The following is a 25,750-nucleotide window of genomic DNA, read 5'->3' on the forward strand; positions in this document are numbered from 1 at the left end:
ACAATAGAAAAATAGTTGCGGGATGGCACTGTGTAGCGTTTGTCTAGGGTGTTGATCATTTTCCTAAATCCCTCGTTTTGCACAGTGTTGATGGAGCCATATCTTTGGTCAGGTGATAAGTGATAGCCTCCGTAATGTCTTTGTGCCTGCGGGAGTTCGACGTGTATAGGGAAGCGCTGTATAAAGTTCCCGTTATTGATGTTTGGGTGGTTGATCGGGACGGATTTTCTCCTGTCACTTTCTCGTCATCCCTGATGTGCTCTCCGTTGTTTTTTCCCTGCTAATTTTAGCATCACACGGCACAGCTTCTGTATCACGTGGTATAAGGCTCCGCCCTTGTCATTTGTTGAGCAGGAAGAGTGAGCGCTTGTTTTCATGCAGAGTACGTCCCGGATCAAAATGTGAAGTTTTACAAATCACCACTTCTTTAGTGAATATCATTTCAGTCTCAGACAATCTCGTTTCTCTTACAGAGGTTGAATGCACCTTCTGCGGATGGCGGTACCACACAATGTGCGTGGACTTCCCCTGCACAGAAGGCAACTACAAATGCTGTGAATGCTAAATAAACAGAAACAAATGATCCCTGTTGTCTTTGCTTGATGATTGGTTTGAGTCTTGACAATCCACATTGCTGGCGTTGCATCTTTCAATGCCAGCAATGGCAGGTATCAGTGCTCAAACCTTTTGTGTTTGTTTCCAACAAGTTGCCCACCTCGGGAAACAAAAATGTGTTCTTTTACTTGTCAGATGAACATAAGAGACACTTTGACTCTTCAGTGCAGTGTGGAGCCTAACAAAGATCTGTTTTGTGTCCCAGCTGATCAGCAGGAGGAGGAGAGTCTGACGGAGCAGCAGAGGAACATTTTCAGCTACTTGGACTCAGCTCAGCCACTACAGAGGAAACAATGAGCTCAACACAGAAGGTGACAGACAGAGCAGGACCATATGACCAAAGATATTTATCACCATATACATTTGAACATTTGCCATAACGATGTAGCTGACGATAGAATTGACACCAGACAAAATACTTTACAGCTGCACAACTTTATTAAAAACCCATCAATGTATTTTCACTGAAACAAGCAGCTGTTGTTTATGTGCATTAAAGTTATATAAAAATGTAACAGTGCAAATGCAAATTCCTCGCTGACAGTTTAACCAAAAGGCGTTTCCAGTGGAAACTGGCCGACACATCCTGAGCATAACCATGTATAATATCCACTAAACTTCAGAAGAGGTTATACAGTCGTGGCCAAAAGGTTTGAGAATTGCATAAATATTGGAACCTGGAGAAGTTGCTGCTTAAGTTTTTATAATAGCATTTTGCCTGCACTCCAGAATGTTATGAGGAGTGATCAGATGAACTGCATCGTCCTTCTTTGCCATGAAAACGAACTTAATCCCCAAAAAGCCTTACCACTGCATTTCATTGCTGTCATCAAAGGACCTGCTGAGACCATTTCAGTGATCGTCTTTGATAGGTTTTAGAGTATAAACCTATTCGCTGGAACGTTGAAGACAATATAATTACACTGCAAAAGCAAGACACTTGTAGGCAAGCTTCTTCATGTTACTCGTGCACGGGAGAGAACTGGACAACCGCTTGACTCCAGTTGGTCTCGTCCGTCCTCCCATACCACTGTCCTTTTATTGAGGTTACATGAATATGCATAGGTTCATTAACATATGACGTCCACATACACACAAAGAGTACCTTGCCTGTGTGTGTGTGTGTGTGTGTGTGAGTGCGTCTATGTGGTATGGATTGACATTTGACCTGCGCTGTACCTGGGCTCCGGGGACATTTCGACTTTTTGCTGTGTATTCATGTGTCCCCCTAAAACATGACTTGTAAATGCATTTTTAAGTGTCTAAATAATAATTTTTTCTACTTCTTATGAGGTCATTATTTATCTTTTGACCTGTATTTGCTTAAACTGTAGTGTAAATTCATTTATTAAACTATAATTAAAAGATTTTCTGATTTTCTTAAAAGTCCACCTATACCCCTCACCTGATTTTTGTGTATTCCAGTGTATTGCACAGCGACGTTTCGAGTTAGAGTGGATGTGTGTAGGTACTGCAATTTAATACACATTTTCAATACACACGGCCGGAAGTCATTGTGATTGGTAGGCTATATATATAGGCGGTACCTACAGGAAACGGCGCCACAACTTTCGCGCGCGTGCCCTTTAACAAGTGTATGTCGACGGCAATACGAAGACGGATTAAAAACACAAAGGTAAGCCTTTTTTAATGTAAAATGCACCATGACTTTAATACTATATGAAATTATAGGTGCACAGGCCTATATTAAACTGGTTTAATTTATGCTTTATGGACTGTTAGTGAGTCTTTGAAGAAGTAAAACGGCCCCAGCGTTTGTCATTGAGTAAATAAAATAGGGCTGACGACTAACCGCGTCAACGCGATAAAGCGGGCTAACCCGTGTTAGGATTTACTCGGTGTTAAAGCATTATTGTGGCTTAAACGTGTTAATGCCGACATCGCGACTAACGCGATTAACAATTAAACCAGCGCAGTCTGAGTCAAAATCCCTGATGTCGCTGTTAGCTAATTTCGGGCAGTTTGTCCAATGTCTGTCCATTCTGCTGACAGCCCTAAAATAAAAGCAAGGGTATAAGTGTATTTAGTCGTGTATTTATTTATATGCCTGAAGAAAAAACTTCTTACAGTTTTGATGCCTAAGCTTTCTCAGTACTTGTATCACTCTCTGCAGTCGCCATTACAGAAATGTCACATGTCGCCATTTTGAGTACTAGGCCTTTAACATTTTAAAAGAAGGCATAAATTAGCACTATGAATAAGTCAGCTGTGTTTATGCTGTAAACTACACTACTGCTAGTTCTGCTACTACTGATGATGATGACAATGATGACGATAATCGTAATACTTTATATGCTTTGGTAATACAGCCAATCGTACAGGAGAACATGCGAAGGAGACGCATTCCTCCACGGGAGGATGCAGTCTGTCATGTTTCTGCTGGAAGGGACAAACTGGGACTTGATATCCACTACATAAATGCCTTCAAAGGTAAGTTGGTCTTTAGTTTGAATTAGATTTGGAGTTTGTCACTTTGTCTTTTGTCACTCACTTGGTATGCCTCTGCAATTCAGGTCGGGGCATTTTCACGACTGTTCCATTCCAAAAAGGAGACTTTCTTTTGGAATACAGAGGTAAACTCATAACAAAAGAAGAATGTGAGCGGAGACACAGAGTTTATCATGACAGCCTGAAGGTGTTCATGTTTGAATTCAAGTTTGATGGAAAACTCTGGTGGTGCGTATTATATCAGTGTAGTTTGATTAAGATTAAATGACACATTGCTTTTGATTTATGAAAAAAAAAAAGCTTCCTAACTAACTAGTTAAGCTAATACTTTTTTGCCTAACCCCACAGTGTGGATGCATCTCAAGAAGATGGGTCATTAGGCAGACTTGTCAACGACAACCACATCAGTCCAAGTGCTAAGATGAAAATATTAAATATCAATGGAAAGCCCCATCTATGCTTATTTGCAAGCAGAGACATAAGTCCAGGCGAAGAAATAGACTATAATTATGGTGACTCGGATTGGCTCTGGAGATGCAAGGTATTTCTACAATTGTACTTTTTGGAACTGATAAATTGCATACCCTAAGCCATTTTTACATTTGTACCTACTCAAATTGGCTTAACGTGACTTAGGGCATCTAGTTTTTCACTGAAATTGAGTATCACCTACTGTGCCTGGGGTAACTATAGCAATGCAGCCGAGCATCCAGTGATATAAATGCCACAGCAAGCATGGACGTCAAGGTGACAAAATGCCTGCTGCTCAGTCTATACTTTAGTGTTCAATTCAGGGATCACGCTGTTAATTTTGGTCGCTATTTCAAACATTTCAGAGTTTCAAAAATGATGGCTTGGATTTTCACGAAGGAGGCGCACTCATAACTTATCGAGTGACACCATTGACCAGCCACCTGGTGGCATTCAGTCTATGTCAAATTTTCTGATCACTTGGAACCTTGGTGCAGTAGTTACTGAAAAACTACATGGTACTATAACCTACTGGAAAAACAGGGGTAGGTACTAATGGAAAACAGGCAATTGTGATGGCTGCCACATCAAAGCCCTCTAAAAGCACTAAAAAAATATCAGCAGGTATGCAGAAATAAAAAATGGCTTTCGGTTTCTAAATTTTAACAGTGATTGATGTTTAATGTGATTCTACACAGCAAAATCTCCAGTGTTAAATTAACACTGGAGAGTGTCTATAAGGGTCCACACCTCTGAGTGTTAAATACAACACTGTTGAGTGTTAAATTAACACTTTTGACAGTGTTATATGTTTAAAAGTAACCTAGTCAGTTTTGAAGATTAACAATGGCTAACACTGAGCAGTGCTGATTTTCTAACACTGGAAAATAACTCAAAATGTTAGAAATATTCCAGTGTTAGAAAATCAGCACTGCTCAGTGTTAGTCTTTGTTAATCTTCAAAACTGACTAGGTTACTTTTAAACATATAACACTGTCAAAAGTGTTAATTCAACACTCAACAGTGTTGTGTGGACCCATATAGACACTCTCTAGTGTTAATTTAACACTGGAGATTTTGCTGTGTAGCCTCTTTAGTTAGATTCATTTTAAATTTTGTCCCTTGAAGATAAATGGGCCCTAGTGACAGTTCGTTGCTGCTACAGGTGATTGTTTTACTCCTTTAGCAATGGCTTAAAAAATAAAGAAATCACACTATTTGTCTCTTAATCATAGGGCCTTAAATTCTCTATACATGACAGTGAATATTTTAAAGACAATAGCTTGAAACTTATCTTTCTCATACAGTTTATTTAATGTTTCAAAAGCCTCTTCAAAAATGCACTGTATATTCATTTTCTATCTGTTACACACGAAGACTGAGACCAGCCAGATTCAGAAGACTGTGAGCTGCCTAAAGCCGCAACCAAACAGCTTTCCAAACAATGATCTGGACCTGAAACATCCAGAGCCTGAAAGGGTAAATATAATCCAGTGTACCACTTAATGAACTAATAATTTAATCTATCATCATTCTTTATGGATGCTGTGTGTGTGTGTGTTTGGCAGTCACCTGGGTGTGATGTGATTTACATGGACCGTGGCTTGTAGGTCCTTTTCATTGTTTCAAAGTGCAAGTCTGGATAACATCTGAGTGTGTGTGTGTGTGTGTGTGTGTGTGTGTGTGTGTGTGTTAACCACCCAAATGTGACTTAGGAGGACCACACTGTTATTGGGAGACTCCGTCAAAGTTTGCTTCATGGTGACATCACTCTGGTTTTAGGAGGGGTCTTCTCGTATGTCTTGACAGTTTGACCTACAGCATGCAGAGCTGACTGCATGTGCTTTGTTTCTATGTTGAAATTTTTTGAAACTCAGGCTTGAACATTAAGATAGATAGTACTATACAACTTCTTAACTTGTTTTAGGCACTTTTTACTGCTTTAGTGCATGGGCTCTCTCTGGCTGTGTACTCTGGCTTCTTCCCACAGTCCAAAGATGTAGCTTATGGGGTTAGGTTAACTGGTGATTCAAAACTGCCCTTTGGTGTGAATGCAAATGCTTGTCCTTCCATGTTAGACTGGTGATCTGTCCAGGTTGTACTGCCCTATGGTAGCTGGTATAGGCCCCAAAACTGCTACCCCACAATCCTGATAAGGATAAGTGGAAGAGGATGGATGATTGCAAAGGAATCAGTTGTTAACTATTGTAGCCAGTATTTTTTTCAGAAGAAAACATTTCTTGAGTGGAAAGCCCCCCCCCCCCCCACACACACACACACACACATGCAAATTAAAGACAGAAGCACAGGCCTGCCCAGTACAGTTGCAAGAAGAGCACTTGGTCTAATCTTTGTGCCATCTTTTCTTTGTTGCAGGATCTTGATGAAGAAATGCCTCAGCAAGGCTCAGAAGCCATGCATTCTTCTTCAGTGCAAGATTTTGAAGAGGTAACATTGACCTAGGACAGATTTTAATGAATGTTTCTCATGCACGATGTGTACCTTACGCTATTTGCCGATAGTGAAATGGTCTATTCATCCTCTTGAGTGATGCATTTTTAGTAACTGTCAGATTACTGTTCTTTTGTCTTCATTCTCTATCTGTTACACACGAAGACTGAGACCAGCCAGATTCAGAAGACTGTGAGCTGCCTAAAGCCGCAACCAAACAGCTTTCCAAACAATGATCTGGACCTGAAACATCCAGAGCCTGAAAGGGTAAATATAATCCAGTGTACCACTTAATGAACTAATAATTTAATCTATCATCATTCCTTATGGATGCTGTGTGTGTGTGTGTTTGGCAGTCACCTGGGTGTGATGTGATTTACATGGACCGTGGCTTGTAGGTCCTTTTCATTGTTTCAAAGTGCAAGTCTGGATAACATCTGAGTGTGTGTGTGTGTGTGTGTGTGTGTGTGTGTGTGTGTGTTAACCACCCAAATGTGACTTAGGAGGACCACACTGTTATTGGGAGACTCCGTCAAAGTTTGCTTCATGGTGACATCACTCTGGTTTTAGGAGGGGTCTTCTCGTATGTCTTGACAGTTTGACCTACAGCATGCAGAGCTGACTGCATGTGCTTTGTTTCTATGTTGAAATTTTTTGAAACTCAGGCTTGAACATTAAGATAGATAGTACTATACAACTTCTTAACTTGTTTTAGGCACTTTTTACTGCTTTAGTGCATGGGCTCTCTCTGGCTGTGTACTCTGGCTTCTTCCCACAGTCCAAAGATGTAGCTTATGGGGTTAGGTTAACTGGTGATTCAAAACTGCCCTTTGGTGTGAATGCAAATGCTTGTCCTTCCATGTTAGACTGGTGATCTGTCCAGGTTGTACTGCCCTATGGTAGCTGGTATAGGCCCCAAAACTGCTACCCCACAATCCTGATAAGGATAAGTGGAAGAGGATGGATGATTGCAAAGGAATCAGTTGTTAATTATTGTAGCCAGTATTTTTTTCAGAAGAAAACATTTCTTGAGTGGAAAGCCCCCCCCCCCCCCCCCCCCCCCCCACACACACACACACACACACACACACACACACACACATGCAAATTAAAGACAGAAGCACAGGACTGCCCAGTACAGTTGCAAGAAGAGCACTTGGTCTAATCTTTGTGCCATCTTTTCTTTGTTGCAGGATCTTGATGAAGAAATGCCTCAGCAAGGCTCAGAAGCCATGCATTCTTCTTCAGTGCAAGATTTTGAAGAGGTAACATTGACCTAGGACAGATTTTAATGAATGTTTCTCATGCACGATGTGTACCTTACGCTATTTGCCGATAGTGAAATGGTCTATTCATCCTCTTGAGTGATGCATTTTTAGTAACTGTCAGATTACTGTTCTTTTGTCTTCATTCTCTATCTGTTACACACGAAGACTGAGACCAGCCAGATTCAGAAGACTGTGAGCTGCCTAAAGCCGCAACCAAACAGCTTTCCAAACAATGATCTGGACCTGAAACATCCAGAGCCTGAAAGGGTAAATATAATCCAGTGTACCACTTAATGAACTAATAATTTAATCTATCATCATTCCTTATGGATGCTGTGTGTGTGTGTGTTTGGCAGTCACCTGGGTGTGATGTGATTTACATGGACGAAGTTTATTAGTTGATATCTGCAACTGAATTGAAAACACCTCACCTTTCCAACTGTCCAAAACAAATAAATGTTGCAATATTTTGCTAACAGTGTCACAATCATCGTCTGGTGTGCACAACAATATCATCTTTGGACAAGTGCATTCAGTGTGTGGGACTGGTTTCCTCCCTCAAGTGGCTTGGCTATAAGTGCAAAGGTGAGACATTTAGTGAATAGGTACATTATATAGTAAAAAGCATTAATGGAGTTCAACAAGTTAAGACTAGCTGAAATGAACACTGCTCCCTTTTTAATTAATGGGTGGTCACGTCTAATTAAAGAAATGTAGTATTACCTCATTGGTGCAGGACCTTGTAAAAATGGTATACTTGGGATTGTCCTCAATTCCCCATTCCATAACATAAACTGCTCAAAATAATAAAGGGAACACTTAAACGATGCGATGTTACTCCAAGTCAGTCACACTTCTGTTATATCAAACTGTTCACTTAGGAAGTAACACTGACAACCAGTTTCACATGCTGTTTTGCAAATAGAGTAGACAACAAGTGGAAATTATAGTCAATTCACCATAATAAAGGACTGGTTCTGCAGGTGGTGACCACAGACCACTTCTCAGCACTTATTCTTTCTGGCTGATGTTATGGTCACTTTTGAATGCTGGCGGTGATTTCATTTTAGTGGTAGCATGAGACAGTCTACAACCCACACAAGTGGCTCAGGTAGTGCAGCTCATCTAGCGTAGCACATCAATGTGAGCTGTGGCAAGAAGGTTTGCTGTGTCTGTTAGTGTAGTGTCCAGAGCATGGAGGTGCTACCTGGATGTGGAGTAGGCCATAGGAGGGCAACAACCCAGCAGCAGGCCTTAAATAGTAAAACTATGTACTATAATTTCCAGTATTTGCTCTGTTTTTTGTCATATCTCGTTGTTAATGTGAGGTTTTTGGGGGGGTTGTATGTGTTTGGTTTTTTTGGGTTTTTTTCCCCCACAATTTCTCAGATGAAATTGCATTAAGTGATGCTGAAACAAAGGACAGTGAGAGTGAATCAGATGATGATGACACATCACTCACAATGTCGGCGTGTGGCACCAGTGAGCCTGTACATGCAGTAGCTGATTCCACAAACACAGCGCAGCCCCAAGACACTGTAGATTGTGGTAAGTTACCACTAGCTTGGTTTCTGTGGATAAAATGTTTGTTACAAATATTAAAACTTAATCAAATTGTGTAATCAGCAGATGAAGGACTACTCACAATGCCTGCAGCAAGTGAGACTGCTGCTCCCTCTGAAGGTAAGGGGTGCAGTTGGTTCTCGAAGCTTATTATTGTTTCATCACTTTGCAACATATGGCAAACTGCAGAGTGGTGGCAAAAAGTCACTTGGATGAGTGACAAAATGTTTCTCCCACTGAAAACGCTACGTCCAGATTAACAGAATCAACGTTTTGGGATTTACTTACCTGGATGATTGAGCATGCATCAAGAGACTTTTATTCAACTTTTTATTCAGTCTTTTATTCACAGCGGAACACTAAATGTTGTCTCATTTTAGAAATTTGATAAATTTTCAAACAGAATTTTAGCTCGTTTTGATATTGATGGTAGCAACACATTTCAGAAGTTAGTACAGGGTAGCATCCATTCTTTTAACAAGCAAATGTTTTTTGTTTTTTTTGTTTGGTTTTCTGTTTGTTTTAACTACTACTACTTTATATATCTTCCAGAGAAAAATGCTGCTCAATCCCACAATTCCCGAAGAGCTCCCAAAAACATGTGGTCCAAGGCTGAGGTTGCTGCAGTGATGAGGCATTTGAAAGACCACATAAACGAAGGGAAACTAGCCACCAAAAATGAATGCAGTCATTGCAAATTGGTAGAAGATCCGGTGTTGGCAGGAAGAACAGTTCAAAACATAAGAGATTTTGTAAGAAACAGAGGATTAACTGCAAAAAGGCAGAAAAAAATGAACTAAAATAACTGTTTAGAGAGCTGTGGTTTTACATCTTGGTCAGATTGCCAATTGTTGTTAACACTGATGTTCTGTTTAAAGAAAAAAAAGTTCTTGTTAAATACAGAAGTAGTTTGTATTTCATAATTTTTACATTTAATTTATTTAGGGTTTTTTTTGACGGGTTATATTTAAAATAAAAAATTATAAATGCATATTTTCTCCCCTTAATATTTACCTTTAAACTATTAAAATTCATTTTAAATGTTTTTAATTTTTCTGTTTTCTATATTTTTATATTTCTGTGGGAAGCGTGGGCATTTTTGTCCATAGATTTCTTTTTTTATTTATGGTTAAAATTAATGTTCAGATCCAAGAACACTAATAAAATGATGTTCCAGTAATCCTGTGTCCTGTCAGATGTGTATTCATGGTAATGATGAGCTATTTACATATTACATCATTGTCCCTTTAAAGACCCAATATTGTTTTTTTTGGACCTCATAAAACACATTGTTGTCAAGTGGACAATGTCTCCAGAAAACACAATAGAGTCTGGTTGGTGTGTATCAGTGTATCTAGACTTCTATAGGGAGTGTATGAGGTCTGAAGTGACCCAAATTTTTTTCAGATTTTTTCGAACACTTTAACCTCGCTCCCTTGGCTCTAAGTCCTTTCAAAAGGGTAGTCCACTTAAACCACCACCGGGCGGATTGACGTAGTATAGTCCCGCCATACCACATAGACCCGTGTGTGTGTGTGTGTGTGTGTGTGTGTGTGTGTGTGTGTGAGAGGTACTGCTGATCAAAGGGTCATAAAAGCACACAAGCAAACATCCTTGGTCAGGAAGAGGGTAGACTAGACCCCCCCCCCCCCCCCCCCCCCGGTAAGGAAGTCCAGCAGTTCATCTAAACAGAAAAGCACTCAGACTAGAACAGACATAGCTACGTTAATCCCACCATAAATCAGCAAGGGAAGATACGATCTCTCCTCTCTTCATGCTACTGTAACACTGGTGGTGCAATACTAGACCTGTTAGTGCTACTTCTTGCCTTCTTTGCATGTAGTACGGCAGTATAGTTACCTTTAACCACAGTACAAGGACAGAAGGGAAATATGGACCAGATCAGACAGGTTCTAGATTCGTAGGAGCCAAGGGTGTATGACAACAGAGGACTTGTACACAGTAGGTGCAGAAAACACAATTGCATTTATTAACAATTATTAAAGTTGTGCACATTTAACAAAAGTAGAGCGCTCTTCTTGAAAACAAAATAAAATAAACCCCACAAATGGTCGACCTAAGGATATATTGTCTTTTGTGTCTTTTTTAAAGTCAATTTCAGTCTTTCAATGTTCAATAGTCACTCAGTGTGTGTGTAACCAGTCGGGTTACAATCTACCAGTTCATCCGGCTCTTTGGGCTGGGCTCGCCATCCAGTACTGGAAAAGGGATCCTCGATTCTTCTCAGGTCCTCAAAACCAATCCAATCCAAATAAGCAAAGGGAAAAACCTGACCTGGGGACCAGGCCAGAACACAGTAGTTCAACATTTAAGCTATCATGCCTGTAACTTATTATTACTACTGGTTGCTTGTAGTGTTTCTAAATTTCTTTCAAAATATTCTATGTTGTACAACAAATTATTCTCATTTCAAAGGGAAAAAGTACATAGGAAACACACATTTAAAACAATACAAAATAGCTCAGTAGTAGCATTTTGCCTGCACTCCAGAATGTTATGAGGAGTGATCAGATGAACTGCATCGTCCTTCTTTGCCATGAAAACGAACTTAATCCCCAAAAAGCCTTACCACTGCATTTCATTGCTGTCATCAAAGGACCTGCTGAGACCATTTCAGTGATCGTCTTCTTAACTCAGGTGAGAATGTTGGCGAGCACGAGTTTGGAGATCATCATGGCTGTATCCCGATTCAGGTTCTGCAGCTTTAAAGTCCTCAAGGGCCGCGTACTCAAAGACCGCTAAGGCCGAAGTGCGAGGCTCGTAGGCTCGTGAAATGGGACGTCTAGCCTCGGTCGTGCTGCCCAGGTTGCCTAGCAACCATGATACTAACAGCTGGAAACGTTTCATACAGCTTTGTTTGACAGAAATGAAGGAGAACATATTTAGTTCATTTGTTTCTACATGAGCTCTGTGTGATTTGATGAGTATCTGAGGCTGAGACCACAGGACTGTGAAACATGATTGTTGGGCTTCATTTCTGTGCTGAACAGTCGTTTAAGATTAGCTGTAAATAACAATTAGCTGATGTTGTTCATGAGACTAAAGTCATCTCACTGTGGTAATGTAAATATAATATGGCCAATATTATAGTTATTATATTAATCACTTCACTCACAGACAAGTATCTGTGACAGTGTGTATACAGATGTATCATATATAAGAGACAAATATTGTTCATTTAATATGTTGGTAATAAATTTGGCTCAATGCTTACATATATGTGTAAAAAGCAAATGTAGGAGCTGTGATAACTGTGTCTAATAGAATGAAGAGTAGACTGATATATGAAATATTCCTTTATTGGGTGAGAAAATCAGACCATGTCATAACTGCTGTAAGTCACACAGAATAGATATCAGAGCCTTAAACAGGCTGACTTCTGCTAAATGGGTCAAACTGGGCAGAAAGTCTACAAACACATAACATCCTTATAGAATATGATGTAACACTATAGATCAACTTAGCTCAGAATATATAAAGCATATAAACAGTTACAGCAATATGATGCAACAAACACAGCAGCTACTGATCCAAAATACTCAAAGCTTCATAGAACTGAAACAAACATTTATTTTAGCTCCATTCTGCTGCTGATACAGACTTTAGGTTTCTGAACATTAAACTTGTTGCTGCCTTTCATAGTGTGTAACTTGAAGGCCCTGAGTACTTTCTCCCACACTGGAAACACTGGGATGATCACATTATTTGAACATTACCTAATAAGACTGATTCAGGACCAGAGATGGGCAGTAACGCGTTACTTGTAACCCAAGTAAGGGATTACTATTGCAAAAACGGTAATTAGATTACCGTTACTTTCCCGTAGGAAAGCTGCGTTACTAAAACCGTGATTTCTTTTCGAGAATGTCTCACAACAGTGATGTAAGCGAGTGCGCCGTTAGTGACAACAGCTGTGTGCAGATCAACAATGGATCATATATCGACTGTGGGAGAGAGTATGAGCGTGCAGCGTTTAAAGTGTGGAAGTACTGACCTTACTTTGAGTTTGATTCCATAAGAAGTGACAAAAACATTAGCGTCCATCGTGCGTGGGAAGAAAACTTCTTTTTACAGCGGGAAAAAGAAACCCTAAACTTCCAAGCAAGCACCAAGTGCGCAACGGCGTAATGGGAAACTCACAGAGAAACTTGCGGATTCTTCCACTGACCGCGGCACACCTGCACCAGGGTAAACCTCCGCCTACCCAACTCCTGCTTTACAGGTGAAAATAGAGCAACAGGACCGCTGAGTCTTTGACTTTATTTATGTTCTGCTGTGTTTTACTTGCATCTATTTGAAAGACTGAGTGTAAACACAACAAATATTTTATTTTATGTGCTGGAATGTGCAGAAAATAGGTTTCAATGTTAAACTAATTTCTTCCAGTCAGAGAATGTTGCATATAATTAAATTTTTGCTTGATGCATAAAGTTAAAAGATTAAAACTGATAAAACAAGTTAAAAAAAAGAGACTTTTCCATTTGATTACATTTTATATGATGGATTATGTAGAATCGTGTTTTTAAAAAGTAACTAAGTAACTAAGTAATTAATTACTTTTGAAAATAAGTAATCAGTAAAGTAACGGGATTACTTTTTTGGGAAGTAATCAGTAATTAGTTACTGATTACTTTTTTCAAGTAACTTGACCAACACTGATTCAGGACAGACAGTTATGTTAAACTTTCCTAGCAGTCCTTCACAAACAGGGAACAATCTGTCTATTCTCTCCATCTGTCAGCTGCTGCTGGCTCTTCCTCCTCCTCTTCCTCACACACTGCTGAGTTTGTCCTGGTGGATCATCAGGGGTGCAAAGCCTCACAGATGATGTGCAGCAGTGGCTCCCTCAGTCTGTCCTCACTCTGGACACTTGCAGTCGTCACACATGGAAATCAAATGTGTGATAAGCTGCAGGATTCAAACACAAGTGTAACTTATAAACACATGTTCATACTTTTATTCCACAATCAGAGAGAAAGAAACAGAGAGAGAGTGCAGGACAGACAGACAGGTGACAGTCTCAGGTGTACACACTGCTACACAACAGCACCAGAGAAGCAGGATTTAGTGTTTGTGTTATTACGAGTGTAAACAAGAAGAGTTCCAGATGGTGCAGTGGACACATGTGTGACTGCTGTGATTAAAGCATCTTTCTTTCAGCTTAACGAGTGAACCGTCAGCTCGTTCAAACACACGTTAAAGTGCGTTTGGCTCGACACCACCGAACAGCGGCAGTAATATAACACAGCTAACATTAACAGTGCAGTGGATCCTGCTTGTGCCATGATGTTCAGGACTGCAAACCGAGCAGCATCACTGACTTTCAGCTTGTTGTGTTTGTGGATATATGACTGACTTTAATTATCCACAAAATCATCACATTCTCTGTCAGATTAAGGTCGACTATTGAACGGCGTATATTTTAAAGGCTTTAAAACCAAGTTAACGCTGAAAGTACAAACATCACTAATGTCACATAACTCTGCCGACAAGGCATAGCTATGGCTATGAAATGCTCTTTGTGTATCACTTCTTCATTATGAAAGATGTCATTAATGCACTAGTAATGTCTCATCTGGAGTATTGTTCAATCATTTGGTCAGCAGCTAATAAGACAGATCTTAACAGACTTCAGTTAGTCCAGAATAAGGCGTCCAGATTAGTGTGAAGATGTTCATACTATACTAATATTGATAAAATGCATAATAACCTTTCTTGGCTTCCTGTACAGGCTAAAATATTCTATGGCTTACTTGTAGTTCTAAAGAAAGCAATTCTGTTAAACACACCACATTTATTCTGCTCAGCTGCAGTATCCAGATGAAATACATCATCATATTACACAGTTTTCAACAAGCTGCAATTTAGTAAATGCTCGAGTTAAAAGTAACGTTTTGTAAAACTGTTACATTTAGAGCAACTTTTAAGTGGAATAAGTTGCCTTAAAAAATTAGAGAATTATTCAAAACTTCAATGAACACTTAAAAGCCGATTTACAGAGCTTTTAGTTGTTGTAAATATTGTAAGATATGATTTGTTTTTGACATTTGTGTAATGTGCCTCAATGTTATTGATATTATTATTATTATTATTGATTGCTTATATTTGAACAACTGTGAAACCTCACTGTGGATGTAAGAGTGAAATTATGTGGATATCTTGAATCCACTTTATTGTGTAATATTTTATGTGAGTATTTGACGGAAGACGAGCAACATCTGTTGTGGAAGCTAACGGGGTTCCTTTAGAATAAACAAACATAGGATTTATTATCACTGAATAATTCTGTATAAATCTATACAAATTATAGAAATATGTAATAGGAAACAACAAAATAATCTAAATTATAAAATAATGTGTGTGTGTGTGTGTGTGTGTGTGTGTGTGTGTGTGTGTGTGTGTGTGTACACAATCAGGAGGGATGGGCATGATTTTAGTGTTTGAACAGTCATGAATTATCTTTAACAGCAGGTTGGATGTAATGTGTTAGAACTACCAGCAGGTGGGGATAAGAGACCTTTAAGGTGTTTGGTGCCACGCTCCACCTTCAGGTTTAAAACTAGTGTTAATGGAGTTTGAAGGTTGAGTTTGTTCCACGACTGCATTTCACTCACTGCCTCTGTTTGTATCTCTGTCACTGCAGGACCAACATGGAGCCAGAAGTCAGCGCTCTCAGGAGGCCGACAAACCTCACAGAAGAAAGGGAGAGAAAAAACACACCTGTGACGAGTGTGGGAAGGGTTTTACTGTGAGGGCTAAACTCAAACAGCATCAGGTCATCCACACTGGAGAGAGACCGTTCAGCTGTGACTTGTGTGGAAAGTCTTTTTCCAGGAAGGGTTCCCTAAAAAAACACCAACTCATCCACAGTGGAGTTAAAGCGTACAGCTGTGATCAGTGTGGCAGAGCTTTTCCTCACAGTAGCAACTTACAGAGTCATCTAGTTACCCACTCTGGAATTAAGCCATACAGCTGTGATCAGTGTGGCAGAGCTTTTACTCACAGTAGCAGCTTACAGAGGCATCTAGTTACTCACTCTGGAATTAAGCCATACAGCTGTGATCAGTGTGGCAGAGCTTTTACTCAAAGTAGCCACTTACAGAGGCATCTAGTTACCCACTCTGGAATTAAGCCATACAGCTGTGACGAGTGTGGGAAGGGTTTTACTGGGAGGGCTAAACTAAAACGGCATCAGGTCATCCACACTGGAGAGAGACCGTTCAGCTGTGACTTGTGTGGAAATTCTTTTTCCTTGAAGGATTCCCTAAAAAAACACCAACTCATCCACAGTGGAGTTAAAGCGTACAGCTGTGATCAGTGTGGCAGAGCTTTTACTCACAGTAGCCACTTACAGAGTCATCTAGTTACCCACTCTGGAATTAAGGCATACAGCTGTGACATCTGTGGAAAAACTTTCAGCCAGAGAGGGTACCGAAATACACACCTACGTACACACATGGAAGGAAACTACAGCTGTGACCAGTGTGACAAGAGCTTCAGGAATCTCAGTTCATACTCTGCACACAAACGATCCCACGTTACTAATAAACTGTTTCACTGTTACCAATGTGCCCAAACATTCACCTCATTGTCTGCTCTGTGCAAACATCAGCGCGATCACTTAAACTTGTGTTGAATCAGAATCAGAAAGGGTTTTATTGCCAAATGTTGAGCAGGTTTACAACATTAGGAAATTGCTGCGGTGCTTCAGTGCAAACATACTGTCAGATAGCGCTTAAATAGACATGAAAAAATAAAAATAAGAATTAAAAGTGCTACGTAGATAGATATATACATAATATATACATGAGTGCAGGTGGTGATCAGTGCCAAACATGGGATGATGTAGTGAACACAGCGTAGGGTCATGTGTTAGGGGTGGGAACAGTCATACGGTCATTGTTCATGAGTCCGACAGCAGAGGGGAAGAAACTGTTCTTATGGCGAGAGGTTCTGGTGCGAATGGACCGGAGCCTCCTGCCTGAGGGGAGCAGGTCAAACAGACTGTGTCCAGGGTGAGAAGGGTCAGCTGAGATCCGAGCTGCACGCCCCAGTGTCCTGGAGCGTGCAACCAGTTGAACTGAACTGGTTGCTGGGCTGAACTTCTACATAATACAGATCTACATGGGATCTTCTTTTCTGTTTTTTACTGAGTCAGTTTTGTCCTTTTTTCTCTGTCCTGGTTTTGCTCGTCTGTAAATGATTGAAACTCAGTCAAATAGTTCATTGTTCTCCAGCAAAACGTTTTGGAAACTCATGTTTAACCTTTAAAACTCTGACATGTTTTAGCACACAAGGCTTCATCGGGGAGTTCACTCATGATTGGACCATGAGAACAAAGGTTTTTAGTTCTTTCAAAGAGAGTCTTGGAGATGTTTGATGTTTCTGTTTTTTCTACATAAAGGAATAAACTATTTTTCTTGCTTCATGTAGTGTGGAAGTTTTTAATGTGTCTTCATCTGTGATGTTCTTGAATGTGTTCACGTGAAGATGATATAAATAAACTGTTGTCAGAGATTTACAGTTATCAAACAGTTAGGTGAATAAACAACACTGAGACAGTTGGAGACGGTTAACGTGCTGCACGGGTGAGGGCTCAGAGAGGACTCACACCGAGCTGCAGTAGTCGTTTATTATTTATAGCAGGGTGAAACAAGCATAGCAGTTTCCTCTAATCTTGCATATATATGTGTGTGTGTGTGTGTGTCTAAGTTCGTATAAATGTCATAGGGTGAACTTCCTCTTTCTATAAACAGAGCGAGTAGTACATTTTGTTCTTTTCCTATTAAGAGTAAAATATGAACATATACTTTAATGCAACATAAAACTCATAAAAGCGTTTCTTCTTTAACATCCCCTCCTGATGTTAATATTTTTCACTTAATCATACTTTATTATCAGCCAACAATCACTTGCTTATAACATTTTCAATTGTAGCATCATTCAGTATGTGTGTGTGTGTTTCTATACTAAATCTTCTTCATCCGGTTCATCTTCTAGTGGCAGTCCAACATAGGTAATTACTGTGGCCTGTACCATTTTGTCAATCATGGATCTTATGCATGGTAGGATACATGTAGAAAACAAGCACAATAATAGAAGCAGAACTCCTATCAGTACGAGTCCTTTTATCACGAGGGTCTTCCAGCTGCCACTCAGCAGCCAGGTCAGCCAGTCCTCATTGTTCGTGACATAGTCTTGTTGCTGCGCATTACTCAGTTGTCGCAACTTGTCTAGGGCGGTGGTCATGGTCAAGGAGTGCACGTTGTCCGGGATATAGGTGCAACAAGTGGTGTTGAATAAGACACAGAGGCCCCCTCTCTCAGCGAGAATCATGTCCAGGGCGACCCTGTGTTGCATGACCACTATTCTGATCGCGTCGATTTCCTCATTCTGAGCCTTATTTATCTTTGTTGAGCTGTTCAGGAAAAGTCCAAATCGGTAGTAAAGAGTCTCAATTCTTAACGTGTTTTTTCCAGTTCCGACCCATGGGAACCGTGAGTGCAGGACCTTCTGTCCGGTGGTCCACAACTTGAACTCCGCTGGTACATCACTGCCCCAGATTGGGTCATGGGGTTGCACGTCATCAGTGTTCCTCTTACGTCGTGGTTGGTTCTGATGGAATACTCTGAATGTGTGGTCTGACACTAAAATTGGGGCGCAGAGTCCGGTACTGTTGGGTGGGATGGTGAAGTATGTCCTTGAGCCACATGCCCATGCTGTACCCTGCACCCAATATGTGCCATTCAGGAAGCTTGTCTGTGCCTTTCTGTCCTGCAGCATTCGGAAAGTCTGGGAGCAGTTTCGGTTCCTTCCCAGCTTTCTGTTGCCGTGTGCAAAGTTGAAACATATTGGGTGTTGTATTCCTGGTTCCGTTCTGACGTTGAATGTTCCATTGATGGCTTTGGAATATACATAGGGCTTTGGGAAGGCTGGGTGATTTTCCATATAGGGTGGCTTGCATTGCTGTTGTTGGGAGGTGAGAACAGACGTAGCAGCCTGTGTGGTTGTCTTCTGCATGTACTCGGTTGTAGATGTACCGGTACCAGGCATTGTTCAGCCAGGGGTGGTTGTGCTCTTTGTGCATATCCTTCAGGTGTGAGTTGTCATATGACCATTTCTTCTGCAGGTGGTGCTGTGGGACCTCGTCCTTCCAGGTGAGTATCAATAGGCTCACTAGGAGCGCGATGCCAGCCACTATGAGGACAAGTTTCTTCATGATGACCAGGCACACCTAGACTTCTGGTGAGTAGACTACCAGCGAAGTGGAGAGGCGGGATATACCCAATCAGCCCTTCCTCCACCGGTAGATCACCTGGAAGCTAGGGGAACCGGCGTCTAAGCATCTGGATTGTCACTCACTTTTTTACAGTGGCTTTGGTGGATCCAAGATAGTCTTTCTGCTATTTTGCAGGCGGTTGGCATAGTGAGTAGGACCTGATATGGGCCCTCCCTCCTAGGTGAACTCCAATTTTTCCTCTGGAGCACTTTGATCAGGATCCAATCTCCTGGTTGTAACCTGCAAGACACTGGAGAGATATCACTCGGCAGTTGGTTGTTTAGCACAATCTCTTTATTCTCAAGCAAGTGCTTAGGGAGGATATCTGACATTCCCCCCTTTCGACACACGTGTTAATCCGTGTGTCGCTAATGCTGCTGTCTTGTGTAGGGATTTTAGCAATACTGGTTTGCCATTACAGGTCATTAAGTCATTGTGTAGTTCTGCTCCACACTTTAGCCATTTCTTTTGCTCTGCGATAGGTGCGGCTTTGTTCGTCTTTAAGTACATCAAGTGGTATCAGCTGTGAAGTTTCAGATACTAAAGTTTGTATTGGTTGCTGTGCGGCCTTCTTTGCGGCTCGGTCATTTTGCCATATTTTTGCAAAATGATGCACTGCTGCAAAAACATATTGACTGTCAGTGTGTATATTTATGCACTTCCCCTTGTGCAGCCTGCACGCTCGCACAACAGCCGTCAGTTCCGCACTTTGTGCAGAGTTTGAGGAAGTTAAAGGCTTTGCTTCTATAACTGTTTTTAGATGCTGAGCCATCTACGAAGACGTCTGTAAAGGTAGACTGTGGTATACTGTAAATATCACTTCTCGGTTTCGTTTCCTCTTCCAGTTTTTTTATACAGCAGTGTTTTTCACCATCTACTGATGCGGGGAGAAGTGTGCTAGGGTTCAACTGACCACAATTCTCGATTGTAATGTGTGACTGTGAAAGCAGAATGCCTACATATGAAAGTTGTCTAGCATGAGTTAAATAAGATAAGTTTTCTTGTAGCAAGATGGAGGTTACAGCGTGAGGAACTTTGATAATCAATGTGTGTCCTAAGACAATGTCAGCTGATTTTTTAACTGCCTCTGCTGCAGCGGCACAAGCTTGTACACATGTTGGTAAACCGGAGGCGACTGAGTCTAATTTGCAGGAATAGAATGCAAGTGGGCGTTGTTTTTCCCCGAAAGCTTGCATTAGAACGGCTTTCCTATAACTGGCCGCGCCGTCAACATGCAAATAAAAAGTTTTTTCATAGTCTGGCAATGCTAAAACTATACGCGTCTGCAATGCAAGTTTTAGATCATTAAATGCTTTTTCTGCTTCTGGTGTCCATTATATTTTATCTTTCAGTGCTAGATTTTTTCCATAAATTAAGTTTTGCAATGGTTCAGCTAACAGAGCATATTCAGGTATCCAGCATCTGCAAAAATTGCAGAGACCTAAATAACTCATCATTTGTTGTTTTGTAAGTGGTTTTGGAGCATTCTGCACTGCTAGTTTTCTGCTGTCTAACAGTGTTCTGCCTTCTCCTGTAAGCTTATGTCCGAGGTACGTGACCTCTTTGCTCCACAACTGTAACTTGTGTTGTGAGACTTTGTGACCTTGCTCTGCTAGATGTTGCAACACTGTCAGTGTGTGGCGTCTCCTGTAACGAGAATATCATCAACGTATAGAAAAAAAAATTGACTTGTGGCAGGGAGCGTGCATAATGACATAGATTTCTTTAATGCCTCTGCATACAGGGTGGGGCTATTCTGAAAACCCTGCGGCAGTCTGGTGTAGGTGTACTTTTCATTGTCAAAAGTGAATCCGAACAGGTTTTGTAAATCTGGGTGTAATGGCACAGAGAAAAAACGCGTTTGAGAGATCTACAACTGAGAACCATTGTTCTTTTGGTGTCACTTGATTTAAAATTGTGTGTGTATTTGCTACCACAGGTGGGATTGGTTCTGTTACCTCGTTTATTGCTCTAAGATCAGAACTATATTTTTCTGTGTTTGCTTTTTTCACTTCCTGGTCACTTGCTGTTCCTATCGTCTTCTTCCTCACTGTCATTCCTTTTCCTTTGCCTACACTCGCGGGCAAAATGCCCTTGTTTTCCACAGTTGTAGCAAATTGTATTTTTTGTTCTACGATCTGTGTTCCTTCCACCTGCCTTTCCCTTCCCTTTGTAGGGGCCTGGCTTATGTCTCATATGTTCACCGGAAAATGCTACAAATCCTGTTGCAGGATCTACGGTGAAAACTCCTCCTTTTTCTTTTTGTTTTTGTACTTTAACCGCATGTTCAGCGTATTGTAAGGCGTCTGGCAGACTTCCTGTATTTTGTGTGACCCAATGTTTCCCTACGTGGGCCCTTACTTTTGGGAGGAGGCCATTTAAAAATGCATTTTTTTTTTTAATTGTTGTTTTGGTTTTTTTTGTCCCGTTTGGATCTATAGCCATCAGAATTGTTGTCTTGAGGCCAAGAAAGATGCCAAGCGGATTTATTTTACCAAGTGGATCATCATGGCCTTGCCATATTGGTCCATTTGATTGACCTTTATTATAATTATGAATTTATTTTATTTTCAGTTGCAAACGGGACAGACATAACTGTGGGATAGGACAGGGGGAAAGAATGAAAGAAAGAGGGGGAGAGAAAGAAAGAAAACCAAAGGGGAGAAGAGATGGTGAGAAGGGGGGGAAGAGAGAAAAAAACAAACAAAACAAAACAAAACAAAAAAAAAAAAACTCCTGGGTCACCTGTATGGAGAAAAAAAAACAAACAGAGGAGACAGCAAACAACAAAGAACAACATAATAATAGAAAAAAAAGCACCATCACAATAAACTAGCTAGCCATAGATATCAATAGTTACTAAATAATAAACGATATTGTGCAACACGCAAGATAGACGGCGCACAGTGTGCTTTGAGGCAGCAGCCAAGAAAGCTGTAGTCCGCGTCTGTGAATACCCATGTGTACACCTGTGTGCATACCTGTGTGGATCAGCATGCTTGCATTCCAAAGGTTTCTCCATGTAATGATCTGCTAGGGAGTGTGGGGAGCCACAGCCCTGTCCTTTATGGTATCAAGCAGGTATGGAGGAGGAAAGGCAAGGCAAGGCAAGTTTATTTGTATAGCACAATTCAACAACAAGGTGATTCAAAGTGCTTTACAGAGACATTATAAACAAAAACAAATAAAAAGCATGATTTAAAATTGATTAAAACAAGCAAATAAACTAACTAACTAATTAACAAACAAACAAACAAAACAGTATATAAAATCAAAACAGATAAAATCAGAACAGTAGATAAAATCAGTAGTTAAATGTATGTTTTGAAATTTAAGCTTAAAAGTGTGGATTTGGTGCTTTATTCAAATGCAGCTGAGAACAGGTGAGTCTTCAACCTGGATTTAAATAAACTGAGTGTTTCAGCTGATCTGAGGCTTTCTGGGAGTTTGTTCCAGATATAAGGAGCATAAAAGCTGAATGCAGCTTCTCCGTGTCTGGTTCTGACTCTGGGAACTGATAAAAGACCGGATCCAGATGACCTGAGGGATCTGGAAGGTTCATACTGGGTCAGGAGGTCATTGATGTATTTTGGTCCTAAACCATTCAGAGCTTTATAGACCAGCATCAGGACTTTAAAGTCTATCCTCTGACGGACAGGCAGCCAGTGTAAAGACCTCAGAGCTGGACTGATGTGGTCCACTTTTTTGGTCTTAGTGAGGACTTGAGCAGCAGAGTTCCGAATGAGCTGTAGTTGTCTGACTGATTTTTTAGGTAGACCTGTAAAGATGCTGTTACAGTAATCAAGCCTACTAAAGATGAATGCATGGACTAGTTTTTCCAGGTCCTGTTGAGACATCAGATCTTTTATCCTTGAAATATTCTTGAGGTGATAGTAAGCTGACTTTGTTATTGTCTTAATGTGTTTTTCTAAGTTTAGGTCTGCATCCATCACTAAACCCAAATTTCTCGCCTGGTTTGTGGTTTTTAGATGTATAGATTGAAGTTCTCTGGTGACCTGTAATCGTTTTTCTTTGGCGCCAAAGACTATTACCTCAGTTTTGTTTTTGTTTAGCTGGAGAAAATTGTGGCACAACCAGTCATTGATTTCCTCAATGCATTTACCAAGAGCCTGTACAGGGCCTCGGTCTCCTGGTGACATTGTGATATATATTTGTGTGTCATCTGCATAACTGTGATAGTTTATTTTGTTGTTGTTTATAATCTGTGCCAGTGGGAGCATGTAAATGTTAAACAGAAGGGGTCCCAAGATGGAACCTTGGGGAACTCCACATGTGATACTTGTCTGCTCAGATGTGAAGTTACCTATTGATACAAAGTATTTCCTGTTTTCTAAGTATGTTTTGAACCAGTTTAGTACAGTTCCTGAAAGACCTGTCCAGTTCTCCAGTCGTTTGAGTAATATGTTGTGGTCAACTGTATCAAATGCTGCACTGAGATCCAGTAAAACTAAGACTGACATTTTTCCACTGTCTGTATTCAGACATATGTCATTAAACACTTTGGTCAGAGCGGTTTCAGTGCTGTGGTTCTGTCTAAAACCTGACTGGAAGGCATCGTAGCAATTATTCTGTTTTAAGAAGTAATTGAGCTGTTGAGAAACTGCTTTTTCAATGATCTTACTTAAAAATGGGAGATTTGAGATCGGCCTGTAGTTGTTCATTTGTGTCTTGTCAAGATTGTCCTTTTTCAGTATAGGTTTGATTACAGCAGTTTTTAGTGATTCTGGAAACACACCTGATAATAAAGAAAAGTTGACGATCTGTAACAGGTCTGACTCTAAAGTCTTTGAGACCTTTTTGAAAAAACTTGTTGGCAGGACATCTAAACAGCAGGAGGAGGAGTTCAGTTGACCTAAGATGTCCTCCAGGTCTTTGCTGTTAATAGGTTGAAACTGTTTCATGGTGTTTAAACTGTTTTTTGGTGGACACAGTACATATCCTGGATCTGCTGTTGATGTACCAATTGCTTGTCTAATTTTTTGGATTTTTTCTGTGAAGAATTTGGCAAAGTCATTGCAGGCCATGGTCGAATGAAGTTCAGCTGCCACTGACACAGGAGGGTTTGTTAGCCTGTCAACTGTAGAAAATAAGACCCAAGCATTATGGCTGTTTTTAGTGATGATGTCAGAGAAGTAGGACCTCCTTGCACTCCTCAGTTGTAAATTATAATTGTGAAGTTTCTCTTTATAAATGTCATAATGAACCTGGAGGTTTGTTTTTCTCCATCTGCGCTCAGCTTTCCTACACTCTCTTTTTTCATTTTTCACCAGTGTGGAGTTTCTCCATGGAGACTTTTTCCTTCCAGAGATAACCTTCACCTTAATGGGAGCAATGGTGTCCATTACATTTAACATGTTAGCATTGAAGCTATTGACGAGCTCATTGACTGACCCTCTGGACAGGTCAGGTGTTAATGGGAAGACCTGGTTAAAAATTGCACTACTGTGTTCAGTTATACACCGTTTTGTGATCACTGTTGTTGATATATTTGTGTGGGCTGAGATTTTACTTTCAAAGAAAACACAGTAATGATCAGACAGGCCCACATCAGACACAGTAACCTTTGAAATGCTCAGGCCTTTGGAGATCAGTAGGTCAAGAGTGTGTCCTCTATTATGTGTGGCCTCTGTTACATGCTGAGTCAGCCCAAAGTTGCCCAGAGTGTTACTCAGGTCTTTAGTCCCTTTGTCCTGAGGGTTGTCCACATGAATGTTAAAATCCCCAGCAATAATTACACAGTCAAAATCAACACAGATCACAGACAGCAGTTCACTGAGGTCATTAAAAAAGTCTGTGCAGTATTTGGGAGGCCTGTAAACATTAAGAAACACAACTTTGGATGGGGCCTTCAGCTGTAAAGCCACATATTCAAAAGACTGAAAACTTCCAGGAGATAGCTGCTTACATTGAAATGATTCATTAAATAAGACAGCAACCCCTCCTCCTCTCCTGCTCGCCCTGACCTCACTGATAAAACTGTAGTTAGGAGGGGTCGTCTCGATGAGAACAGCTCCACTGTTACTTTGGTCCAACCAAGTTTCAGTTAAAAACATAAAATCAAGGCTGTGCTCAGGGATTAAATCATTAATTAAAAATGTTTTCCCAGCTAAAGATCTAACGTTTAATAAAGCCAACTTAAGTGTTTTAGAGGTATTACTTGTCCCCTCGTGTTTGGGAGCAGTCTGTGGCACACAAGGTATGTTTACTATGTTTAAAGATCTTTTAGAGTGCACCTCTCTGTGTTTTGACCAGGCCACATGTCTCCTTCTGTCACCTAAAAGTACAGAAATTTTAAAACCTTCTAGTAAACAGGGTCCCAGCTTCTCCTGGGAAAAGTCACCACTGCCATAATCCTCATAGCCCGGACCCTTCACATATCACACATCAGACTGCGGAGACAGGGCATGAAGGTGGTAAAGAGGAACTAAGGGGGGCGAGGCTGGGCAATGTGACTTCGATTGCTCTGTTGAGGGTGGGGCTCGATGGCGAACCTTTGGCCGCTCTGGTGGGGGGTTTATGGGGGACAAAAAGGGATTGGGCCGGGGGGTAGATCTGAGCCCAGCATTGACCCCCTCCATCATCTCCTCAGTGA

The 25,750-nt window shown here is 40.7% G+C and overlaps 2 protein-coding genes and 2 long non-coding RNA genes across 4 annotated transcripts in view; all 4 read left to right on the forward strand.

Moving 5' to 3' along the window:
* Positions 1-15,672, forward strand: part of LOC146679528 (uncharacterized) — a 28,491-nt gene extending 12,819 nt beyond the window's left edge. The window contains exons 2-3 of the long non-coding RNA XR_014918562.1: positions 821-926; positions 15,502-15,672. This is a non-coding gene — a long non-coding RNA (uncharacterized LOC146679528). The remainder of the gene's footprint in view (positions 1-820; positions 927-15,501) is intronic.
* Positions 1-25,750, forward strand: part of LOC146679523 (uncharacterized) — a 241,879-nt gene that overhangs the window by 116,149 nt on the left and 99,980 nt on the right. The window lies entirely within an intron of this gene.
* Positions 1,196-5,061, forward strand: LOC146679529 (histone-lysine N-methyltransferase set-1-like). The gene is made up of 5 exons (XM_085450265.1): positions 1,196-2,251; positions 2,946-3,066; positions 3,150-3,312; positions 3,433-3,625; positions 4,933-5,061. The coding sequence occupies exons 1-5, from the start codon at positions 2,213-2,215 to the stop codon at positions 5,059-5,061; spliced, it is 645 nt and encodes a 214-aa protein (XP_085306391.1). The 5' UTR covers positions 1,196-2,212.
* On the forward strand, positions 7,444-10,283 carry LOC146679530 (uncharacterized). Its single transcript, XR_014918559.1, has 5 exons — positions 7,444-7,541; positions 7,754-7,859; positions 8,664-8,822; positions 8,901-8,957; positions 9,390-10,283. It is a non-coding gene; the product is annotated as an uncharacterized LOC146679530 (long non-coding RNA).

Source organism: Copadichromis virginalis, unplaced genomic scaffold (assembly GCF_057382275.1).
Source record: "Copadichromis virginalis isolate Kocher_CV1m ecotype Utaka unplaced genomic scaffold, C_Virginalis_male_GT1.1 unmapped_scaffold_1, whole genome shotgun sequence".
Taxonomy (NCBI): Eukaryota; Metazoa; Chordata; class Actinopteri; order Cichliformes; family Cichlidae; genus Copadichromis; species Copadichromis virginalis.

Bases quoted from the DNA above. Each gene is read 5' to 3' on its own strand.
- LOC146679529 (XM_085450265.1), top strand. From the start codon at position 2,213: ATGTCGACGGCAATACGAAGACGGATTAAAAACACAAAG. The intron at 2,252-2,945 runs GTAAGCCTTTTT...TTGGTAATACAG, and splicing joins GACGGATTAAAAACACAAAG to CCAATCGTACAGGAGAACAT. The intron at 3,313-3,432 runs GTGCGTATTATA...CTAACCCCACAG, and splicing joins TTTGATGGAAAACTCTGGTG to TGTGGATGCATCTCAAGAAG.